This window comes from Gadus chalcogrammus, chromosome 2 (assembly GCF_026213295.1).
Source record: "Gadus chalcogrammus isolate NIFS_2021 chromosome 2, NIFS_Gcha_1.0, whole genome shotgun sequence".
NCBI classification, from domain to species: Eukaryota; Metazoa; Chordata; class Actinopteri; order Gadiformes; family Gadidae; genus Gadus; species Gadus chalcogrammus.
In genome coordinates this window covers 6,400,473-6,411,660 of record NC_079413.1, presented here as the reverse complement: position 1 = coordinate 6,411,660, position 11,188 = coordinate 6,400,473, and the positions used below count along the sequence as shown (strand labels likewise).

At 40.5% G+C, this 11,188-nt stretch overlaps 1 protein-coding gene across 1 annotated transcript; it reads left to right on the top strand.

Moving 5' to 3' along the window:
* Positions 1-4,923: 4,923 nt before the first annotated feature.
* LOC130371863 (heme-binding protein 2-like) lies at positions 4,924-6,527 on the top strand. Its single transcript, XM_056577726.1, has 7 exons — positions 4,924-4,963; positions 5,062-5,121; positions 5,349-5,430; positions 5,545-5,665; positions 5,812-5,951; positions 6,044-6,207; positions 6,303-6,527. Coding segments are annotated over exons 1-7 (651 nt in total). The 5' UTR covers positions 4,924-4,961; the 3' UTR covers positions 6,385-6,527.
* Positions 6,528-11,188: the final 4,661 nt, after the last annotated feature.

The following is an 11,188-nucleotide window of genomic DNA, read 5'->3' as shown; positions in this document are numbered from 1 at the left end:
ATTTTGGAGTAACACACGATTACCACCAGAGAGGACGACAAATAGATCAGGTAATACCCAAGTTCCGAGGGACCAGTGTGATGAAGAGGCTGATGTGCACACTTTGATTATCCTACTTCCACACCAGCCCACACGTCTGCATTGTGAACCATATGCAGAGTTTCTCAACTCAAGCGTTGATGTAAGATCTACACAAATTATACTCCTGTTGTTGTGAGTAGAGGCCAGAGGTGGGACCCTCTATATACATAACAGGACTGCTTGTCTTGTCCTGCCTTTAATATTTAACAGTGATAATGAGTTTTTAAATAGGTGGCGTGAGGTGGGCATGGCTGTGGGGGAGCCGGTGTATCCTGGTCCAACCTGAATGCCCGCAGCTCTTCGTAGAGAGGGGGGAGGCACGCAACTGAACCAAATAGTTAGTTCAAGATAGTTTAATTTAAAAACAAAAGGAAAAAAGAGATTCCTTTGTTTTTCACGAGAATAAATAGAGAATGCATAGAGCTATCGGTCATAATGTTTTTACTGCATGATTATAATGAGGCTGAATAGTTTAACGGCAAGAATTAATGAATGTTTAATAATACACCATCATTTCTATATTCAAACAGGGTTAGAACATTTTGAAACATGCCTAAATTCTTTCCATGGTACAATTTGTCCTTGAAATGAATCTACTGAAAGACTGGTACGTTTAGCAATGCTAATTTCCTTTCTTTGTTTTATCATGAAATCCTTTTTTTTTTTTTCAACCACAAGGAGTATCACTAGAGGCCGCTATGAACAAAAACAGGAATTCTCAGGACTTGCGTCAAAAAAAAATCACCTTTTCATCGTCCTCCCTGGAGTGTGGCAGAAGGTTACTGGAGCAATAAGCTCCTGGTAGGGCCACCTGGGGTGAGGATCCGGACATACACAGTCCAGACTTTACAATCTAGTTGACCTGGTGCCAGGCTTGGGGGTTTGTGGTAGAGAGACTGGTGGCCAGGTAGCTCACAAACCCCGTCCTACCATAGGCAAGAGGAAGCACCAGGGCTGAACAATTTGTGTGCGTATGCACCCAGAAGATTTGAGCAGCTGACACTGACTAGAGGACAACGACCTGCCCTTCCCCAGAGTGGGGACTCTGGGGAAGGGCAGGGCTGATCCAAGTAATTTGGTTGCTATCTGTCTTCTTCTGTACTAGCGACTAGTGTGTCCGTAACAAGCACCATGGATCAAACATAAGCCTGCCCATGTGTGTAGGTCTAGATGGTGGTAGTGCCAGAGCATCGAAGGCTATTGATCGATAAAGAGAGGAGCGGAGCTGTCGACTTGGTCATGCTCTGGTAGTTGTTTGAATCAGATGGAGCTATGGACCGATGGGCCTGGTCAACTCCAGCGTACAGTTGGGAAAGCCTGCTGGACAACTCTTTCCAGATTGGTTTCGTACTGTTGGTGTCTAGCTTTGTATTTTAGAATCTAAAGAATGAACCAAAATGAATGTTTGTCAATCCATGCATAAGTAAATGAACACGTGCATGGAATGGAAAACTGAACATTGACAGAATTGAAATGCCTGTCAAACGCTGAGTCATAAGCCAACAAGGTGCAAGCTAATCTTGCAAACCCTCTCCTAAACTTACCTTGGTATTTTTTTTCCAGAGATATCAAGCTTCCGATAACACAGCCACTATTGTTGCAGTCTGTGAGCATGCTCAGTGGCGCGGGAAGACAGCATTGATTGTAGCCTTTACTTGGGTTGGATATAACAAAACTTAACCTTTTGTCCACAAATCTCAACAAACCAGCTAAACCCTTTAATGTTGACACAGTGTTGCACTGAGTGAGTGTAATTGATCAGTGTACCAACATTGCAGAGATGTTCCATTATCCAGTGTCACAGTGAGGACCCCAGTCAATCCAACCAATAAGAGAAGCTCAAAGAGAAAGAGCTTAATCCCTGAATGTCAATCAACTTTGTACACACCATTCAAGGCTTACACACTTTTATGAGCATAAAGCTTGCTAGCTAGTGGCACCAGCTGGTTTTAAAACATTTCTTCACTGTGAAATGTTGATAATTAAATATATATCTGCACTGCTGCTACATTGGTCAATGAAACTCAGTAGACTGGGCAGTCTGTACATTCAAATATGTTTTGGAGCACAATTCTAACAAAAACATCTTACAGAATGAAGCTTACATTCTTACTGGCTGTTGTCAATTGTCTGTACAGCTCTGTAGCTGTGGAAGTGGTTGAGTTTTTGATTTAGCATTCACTGTTTCAATATTATTATCTGATATAAGTATTAATAATAATGAATCGATCATGGTAACATCCTATTATACAATAACATAAAACCCTCTACAACCAATTTATGTTATGCTCTCAAACAAAAATATATTCTGGAACCAAATGAGTCGTGGGTGGGTACCCATACCTTTGTTGTATTGAAAAGAAGACCATATAGGAACTGTAAGAAAACAATGTTCAAGAAAGTCTCAGGTAGCAGGTGAAAACGACAACAAAGCTTGAGTGTTCATGTGATACTCATGCGACTCGCTAGCTCACACAGAACGCCATCCAGTAATGGAAAACGAAATTCTGAATCACTATTCTAAAGAGATTAATTGTCAGTTTGTAAGTTTGCACACACATGGAAGCTGTCCTGATATGTAGAAGTGCAGTTGAAAATATATTTCGCGGGGAAACTACTGTTTTGATTTAACAACAGTTATCGACATTGGTCATTGTACATTTTCGATTTTCCAACAACTTAATTTGACTTAAACCTTATAATTGTATCTTACCATCAAGGCTCATTATTACTGCACCCATTACACTCTTAACCATCCCTGGAAGGAGGTTGCCTTCTTTCTGCAGTGCTTCTCAAGGTTTCTTCCTTAATAACCAAGGGAGTTTTTCCTCTATCTTTGAAGGGCTAAGCAATACAAATAAAATGTACTTATTATTGACTTGACCGGACAATAATTAGCTACAATTGTAACTTTAAACAAACAAACACGTTATCATTAAGGATAAGCCAAATATGAATAATGATGCCTTGATATAGGACCGGCACCATCAACTTTGGACAACAGAAAGGTAACACCCCTGTTTTAGCTTAAATGCAACAGCTTCATGAATCTGCCAGTGAACATAAAAAAAGCAACCAACTTCAGTCTCTTGTCTTCTCTTCTCTCTTGTATTCTGTTTTCTGTACGTAAGATAAGATTGGTAGGTATGCTTCTTAAAATGCAAATCTGTCTAGAACAAGAATGTTTACATTTTAAGGCTTCAGTGAGGAATGGAGACATGTTACCCCGTGAAATGGGAACGTGGGACGTGGGAAGAAAACGCAACAAACAGAATTTGTTCCAGGTCAAAGGCCTCTGCATGTAGCGATAGTACTATGGAAAAACAAGTTATGTAGTACTGCAGAGCAGCTGCATTTTGGCTCTTGCTTACAATCACAAAACAAAGCATGGTTATATAACTTGGAAAAGATGAAAACTGACTCAAGAGCAAATTGCATGATGAAGAAGATAACAATTTAGAATTGTACGCATAGGCTCATTAAGTTAAACAGTGTTAAAGTAAGGACAATCTTTAAATGTATGTGGAGCAATTCATAGCACTTTCATTTTCTTCCACAGTGAATATGAGGTTTTAAATTTGCTTCAATTGAGAATGGATTAAGGGTATTTAGATACAGTTAGGATCCACAACAAATTTAATGAAGGATTTAAATAGCTTAATTCTCACTGCTTGTTATCAACAATGTCAAGGCTCCATAGCTGTTCAGTGGTTGGGTTTTGGATTTTTCAATGTTATAAGTATTCAGTTTTAGCATGATTATTTTATTGTTGTAATAATTATAATTATTATTACTATTATTAATAATCTTATTTAATTTATCAGATCTTCATAACATCTAACCACTGGCGGCAATTCAACATTTCTGCAGTCTGACTTACTTAATCTATCAAGTTTCCAGCCATTTTTGAAAAAGGGAGCTTGAATGCAAACAAAAGAAGCAGAACTGTATGGTTATCGAATCATCCGAAAAGCAGCGGCGCGTTTACACCACAAGCACAGCGAATGTTCTGCTGATTCAGCATCAAGCCAAATTTGCACCAAAGTCCAAATATATCAACTCAAGCGAACAATCGTGTCAACAGCGTCATTCGCACCATTCACCCTGTGCGTGTGAAGGCAGATTTAAAATAAACAGTCACCGTTTATACCACGTCCTCAGCGGGGTGTCATGACTGGTTAGGTCATTCCAGGACTTGAGAGGGCAAATTGCCGGGGTAGATTCCCCAAGAAATTCGTCCCCATTCCCACCCCGGATCCCTCCCCCCCCCCCCCTCACCCCTTACTCTGAACTTGGCAGGGAAATACTGCATGTGTAAAAGGGGCTATACCCTCACGTGTTCTCTCTATCATCACATGGGAAGATAAGCTAGGCTGTCACTCAAAGTGTTATAGAACAAACCAGTTCTCTTGGTGGACACCTTATCCTTTTGTGATGGTATGGGAAAGCCTATAGGAATTGGACAAGAACACAATGGTCATGAAAGAGGGCTCAGGTCGCATGCGAACATCAACAAAGCCTGAATATTCATGTCATTCATGTAATATTCACCAGGTCATGTATCATTGTCTACAAACCTTTACAGTAAACCGGTTTTCCAACACCACCGCCCTGCGTTCTTGTCTGGAGGAGCCCAGTTTAAAGGCTTTAGGCCCAAGGCGTAGAACCATAACTGAGGCTCAGTCGTGGTTCCACTTTGACACAAAGCAATGACCATGCAGACTCTTCGACGCAGTCGCGAACCTGTTTTTTTTCACAACCAATCATCTGCTTAGCAAGTATTTGGGGGGGTGTTCATGCAAATTACCTTTCGTAACACAAATTACATAAATAGTTGTTTTTGCAAAATCTCCTGCACACACAGCTGAAGCAGAGTGAAAATGTAAGTACCATTAATGCAGTCCTAATGTTTTTGGGGACATTTTACATAGCAATATAGTAACCTTTTGCACCTTAAATCCATGCATGTTTGCATCTCAGGAGGAACATTGCAGCAGTCATTGGCTTTCTGCTGGTGCTAACCACAGAAGCCAGCGTTGGGTAAGAGTTATCCATTTTTTCATATGCACAGTAAATGCCGGTTGTTTGCAGAGCTAATGGCTCACAGACTGTACGCGAAATCAATGAAAACATATCTGCTAAATTTTTATTAAATAGCTCGACATTGGATCGGCCTCATAATAGATTGTTAATGCTGAATCCGGTCCCCTGTACATTCCTACATCGATGTCCTTCTCTGTATCATAGTTTCTTCTCTTAACCAACAGGGATTCCTCCTCGTCTGAATTTTGCACCGAGACCAAAGAATGCCTTTTGTACACACCGGTGTGTCAGACTGAAGAGTATGAGGTGAGTGAGAGCGGGGCCGTTTCATTCAGTGAGGGGGGAAAAAATGATGTCGGAAAGAAATGGTGATGTTGATGAAAGCTCACGCAGACATGTCATCCTCCTCACTTGCTTTAGGTGCGCAACCTCAGCAGTACTAAGTGGGTGACAACAGAGGAAACTTCCCGGATCATGGAGATGGCAACATACACTGCCTTCAGAAGACTGTTTAAGTACATCACTGGAGCCAATGAAAATGGTTTGTTTGTTTGTGTGTGTGTGAATTGGAATGTCTGAAACAGCACAATGGGTCTCTTGGTGGACCAGACACGGCCACTTGGGATGGCCTACATTGTCTCAAAAGCAGCCTCTTCCATGGGAGTAACCTATTTACTCGACCTGCAGGAGCAAACATTGAAATGACTTCCCCGGTGATCATCAAAAGTAAGACCAACAAGGGTTGGTTTGAAAGTTGTACGTACACAATGAGCTTCCTTCTCCCGTCCGAGCACCAGCTGAATCCCCCCAAACCAACGGACAGCCAGGTAGACCTTGCATTCTGTCCTACCCAGCTTGGAGTGTCTGTGCAGTTGATGTTTTCCATACAAATCGTACTAAACTGCTCTTCCCGCTGCAGGTGTCCATAACAGAGATGCCGGGCATGAATGTGTACGTTAAGAGCTACGGAGGATGGATGATGAGCTATAGGGTCAGGGATAAAGAGAGCGAACTAATGGACAGCCTTGAATCGGTTGGAGCCATGTATAAAAATGACTTTAGCTGCGCCGTTGGATATGACAGGTAAAAGACAGTGTTTTATTATTTCCATATTTTACTGCTTTCTGTAAATCTTCAAACTCAGATTTGATAACACATCGTAATGGTTTGCGTTGCAGTCCTATGAAGATGTTCAACCGGCACAACGAAGTGTGGTTTGTTGCCGAGGGTACGCCAGTGTGTCCCGCTACAGCGGCCTGAAAAGCCTGTCCTCAGCACGCCTGAGTCCCTCAGCCTTCTGCAGAAAGGCAGATTTAACGTTCACTTTGATGATTCTGTGGTACATATCCAATTTTCGTAGAAGAACATGAATTGTATCGAGTATGAAAATGAATTATAAAACGAGTCAAGGCTCAAACTATAACAAAATAAATTGCTTTGATTTAATATGCATTTGTTGTGTATTGCTACTGAAATAACCATTGAACATAAAAATGGAGGCCACAAACAACCCTGATGAATGGGTCCTCAAACCGCTTATTTCACATGCAGGCTGGCTCCTTCAGAATGTGACATTATGGCCAAAGCAGCAGGTATTATTTGGTTTTGGCAGGATGCAAACAAAGTATAAAAAATGGGTGAACAATTGTGAGTAACAAACTAAGGGGTACCGAGTGCTGACATGAAACATGACATTTTGCACAAAGCATCGCAATCACCCTTAATATATTCGAAGAGCGAAAAAATGAGTAGGCCGACATACAAAGCGACCAATTTGCAAAAATGTCCTTTACATTTCTCTTTGATTGTAAGAAATTGTTCTGGTCATTAAATGCCATATCATTTAGAAAAAATGGCAAATTAATAGGAGTTGGGCTTCAGTGTACCACACACTTTAATGCTTTGTTGATGTTACTACGCCCTTGTTATAGTACCTGATTTGATTTACTGACATTGTAAGAATTACGATCTCCAGCCAGAGCAGACTGTCCTCTCTGTCGTTAGTTGAATTGTGACTACTCTGGAGGATACATACTGCTGGAAACATTCCCCTCAGCACCCCTCTCAACTCCTTCGCATGATCCGGAAGATACACATACATTTTGAAAGCTTACTGACTGAAAAGACGAGTTTGAGGTGAAAAATATACAAATAACTACCAATCTTCTGATTTTCGCAAAAAATAAATCAATGTAAGAAATGTATGGATAATTGAAATAGAAGACGTTTACTTTGTACATACATTTATTATACACCGTCCATGTCGCAATCTGGGACCGCATCCATTATTGCCTACACTGCTGCGAAGGGCCACCAGAAGGTGGCGCCAAAAACGAGGCTGCGAACTTGAGGTAGGTCGCCAGCTATTGGCCATTTAGATAGTTGTAGCAATGTTCATGCTACATGCTATATGCTAGGAGGCTTTTCTGGGCTCCTCCAGACACAAGGGCTCGGGGTTGATAGCCGGTTCATTGAGTTTGAAGACAATGAAACATGAAGATGGTGACCTATGCTGCCATGTAGGAGATCTACCTGAGCTTGTGTGGTGATGGGCGGCTGGTTTTACTGAATGCTTTTACTGAAACAGGTGTGCAGCCTCACCCAGCCCCAGAGTCAAATCAGTCTGAACGGGCAAGAGGAGGCCGCTTAAACCAGCCATCATCCACACACAATGTTATAAGGATGATGATGATACAAACCCTCTCCTAATCTTACCTTGGCTACTTTTTGAAATGTTGACTGCACTCAGAATTCAGTTATCAAGCTTCCGATAAGGCAGCCACTATCGTTGCACATGCTCAGTGGCGCGTTATGGAGTCGAAACGTGAAGATTTGTTAGTTTGTGAGCACTATTGGAGAAAGCTACTTAGCTCAGTTTGTAGCCTTTTACTTGGGTTGGACATAACAAAAATACAGCTATGAGAGCTGCTACACACTCGTTTTGGATATAAAGTTTGTAAATTGTTGGCCAACTGCTCAATTTCAGAATGCCTCCACAGCGAGAGAAGTAAAACAAAAATCATGGCTAATTTACATCTTGACATAGACAATTTCAACATTTAACCTGGTTTCAGCCAAATCCTTTAACGTTGACACAGTGACACACTGACTGAGTGTTATTGATCAGTGTACCAACATTGCAGAGATTCTCCATTGTATTCAAAGTGTCACAGTAAGGCCCCCACTCATTCTAACAAATAAGAGAAGCTCAAAGAGAAAGAGCTTAACCCCTGGATATCAATCAACTTTGTACACACCCTTCAGGGCTAACATACCTTTAGGAGCTTGCTAGCTAGTAGCGCTAGCTGGTTGTAGAGTTACTTCTTTGCAAGATTAATTTGGTGGTAGGTGTGAAATGTCGATAATCATATATATATATCTGCACTGCTGCTACATTGGTCAAGGATCTCAGTAGACTGGGCCGTCTACGTTAAGATATTTTAGGGTTAGGGTTAGGGGGTTAGGGGTTAGGGTTTTGGGGCGATCTAACAAAAACATCCTAACTACTGCAGCTTCCATTCTTACTGGCTGTTGACAACTATGTTAAGTCTCGGTAGCTGTGAAAGTGGTTGTGTTTGGTTATTCACTTTTTCAATATTATTATCTAATATTAGTAATTAATGAATTATTAATTAATAATAATTAATCGATCTTGATAACATCCTATTATACAATAACATAACACCCTCTACACCCAAATTCTAATCACTTGGAGTGCAATTAGTTCTACAAGACAATTAATACAATATTTACGATTTCATCAGGTGGAGTTATGCTATACTCTCAAACACAAAGTTATTCTGGAACAAAACAATTCATTGGTGGGTACTCATACCTTTGTTGTATTGAAAAGAAGACCATATAGGAATTGTAAGAAAACAATGTTCAAGAGAGTCTCAGGTAGCAGGTGAAAACGACAACAAAACCTGAATGTTCATGTGATACTCAGGCGACTTGCTAGCTCACACAGAACGCAATCCAAGAAGGCAAAACGAAATTCGGATTCACTATCCTATAGAGCTTTATTGTCATTGTTCTTTTTAAGTTTGCACACACATAGAATCTGTACTGATGTGTTATTATATTTGTTGATACGTTTTGTGTTGAAACTTCTACTGTTATGATTTAACAACAATTATGGACATTGGTCATTGTACATTAGACTTAAACCTTTTGATTGTGTCCTACCATCCAGGTTCACCATTTCTGCACTCATTGCACTCTTAACCATCCCTTGAAGGAGGTTGCCCTCTTTCTGCATTTCTTCTCAGGGTTTCTTGCTTAATAATTAAGGGGGCTTTTCCTTAATCTTTGGTGGGCTAACTAAGCAATTCAAATAAAATGTATTTAAATGTAAGTTTCATGAATTTGCCACTGAACATAAAAATGCAATCAACTTCAGTCTCTTGTCTTCTCTTACTCTTACTTAGATAAGAGAGGTATACTATACATGCTTCTTAAAATGTTAACCAGTCAAGAACAAGAGTCTGTTTACATTTTAAGGCTTCAGTTGGGAATGGAGACATGTTACCCCACCCCTGAACTGAACAACCTTTCTGATTCAATGCTCTACCTTTAGCCTAGTACAGACGTAATGTTATCAAAGGCAACCTATGTTCACGTACCGCAGTGCAAGTCAACACTGGCTTGTAGTGCCAATTGCTATCGAGATGAACGATCAGCCATACATATAATAGAAAGCGATGATTACAGGTCTATGGTCTGTTACATCTGCCATGTCCCACAACATCTACAGGGATGATGGTGACTGTGACAAGGCTTCCCAATTCTGATTGGTGGATACAATTAATGTAACTTTTTCGCCAAACGGAAATCGCCGCCTACGTTTACAGTCCCATTCAGCTCCTTGATTTGTAATTATTTGATTGACATGGGAAGGAATCGCCTCAAAAAAGTGTTCAATGTAAATAACCTTTGCCTTGTGGTGCAAAGCTGCAGCATTTTGGCTTTTGCTGACAATCACCTTTCAAAGCAAAGTTATATCCCTCGTCAGTAGAGGAAATGAAATTGCCGGGGTAGATTCCCCAAGACATTCGTCCCCATTCCCATCAAGAACCCCTGACCCTAACCCTAACCCTCATGCAGGACTTCTTCGGGAAATTTGCAGGGAAATACTGCATGTGTGAAAGGGGCTATACCCTCACGTGTTCCCTCTATCATCACATGTGAAGTTACACTATGCTGTCAATCACAGTGTTATAGAACAAACCAGTTCTCTTGGTGGACACGTTATCCTTTTGTTATGGGAAAGCCTATAGGAATTGGACAAGAACACAATGTTCATGAAAGAGGGGTCGGGTTGCAAATAAACAACGCCCAAGTATTCATGTCATTCATGTAATAATCACCAAGTCATGCATCATTGTCTACAAACCTTTAACGTAAACCAACCACCAACACCTCCGTCCTTGCCTGGAGGAGCCCAGTTATAGTCACAGAGGTGGCGTGTAGCATTTTATGTGTTACAAACACCTTTACCTACCCAAAGACTTTGTTGATTTAATCAAGCAGTAAAAGCAAGTCACTTAAATGCCATTGCTACAAATAATAAAAACCAAAAGGCCAACCTTGATGTATTGTATGAACTCAAAAGGTTATTGCAATTTTTGGATTGAGGCTTCATGGTTGAATACACTTATTGTGAATATTTCAGATTAGTATATAAAGTTTCATGTTTACCATTACTATTTGTGAATTTCAACACACCTGAATCCGGTTGGTTGAAGTAACTACTTCCACTTCCATAATAATACTTATACTCTGTCTTTTGCACTATTATGTTGTGTTATAGGTTGTGTGGTAAATATATTAATAGCACATTTGGAGTATAGGGGAAACGCAATTTCGGTCCTCTGTGTAACTTGCTGCACGGTCGGTCTGACAATAAAGTTCACTTTGACTTTGATCTATTCATCATCTCCATTATTGTTATTACTCGTAACCTTTTTTTTTTTACCTGTCTTTTCCCAATATGTGTTTATTGTTATGCACCACCGAGATCCAACTAATTCCTTGTCAATAATAGTAAACTTATTCTGATCCG

What these genes read in the sequence shown, in the direction of transcription:
- LOC130371863 (XM_056577726.1), top strand. An exon ending in ACCACAGAAGCCAGCGTTGG is followed by an intron (nt 5,122 to 5,348) that starts GTAAGAGTTATC and finishes CTTAACCAACAG; the next exon opens with GGATTCCTCCTCGTCTGAAT. An exon ending in TGCGCCGTTGGATATGACAG is followed by an intron (nt 6,208 to 6,302) that starts GTAAAAGACAGT and finishes TTTGCGTTGCAG; the next exon opens with TCCTATGAAGATGTTCAACC.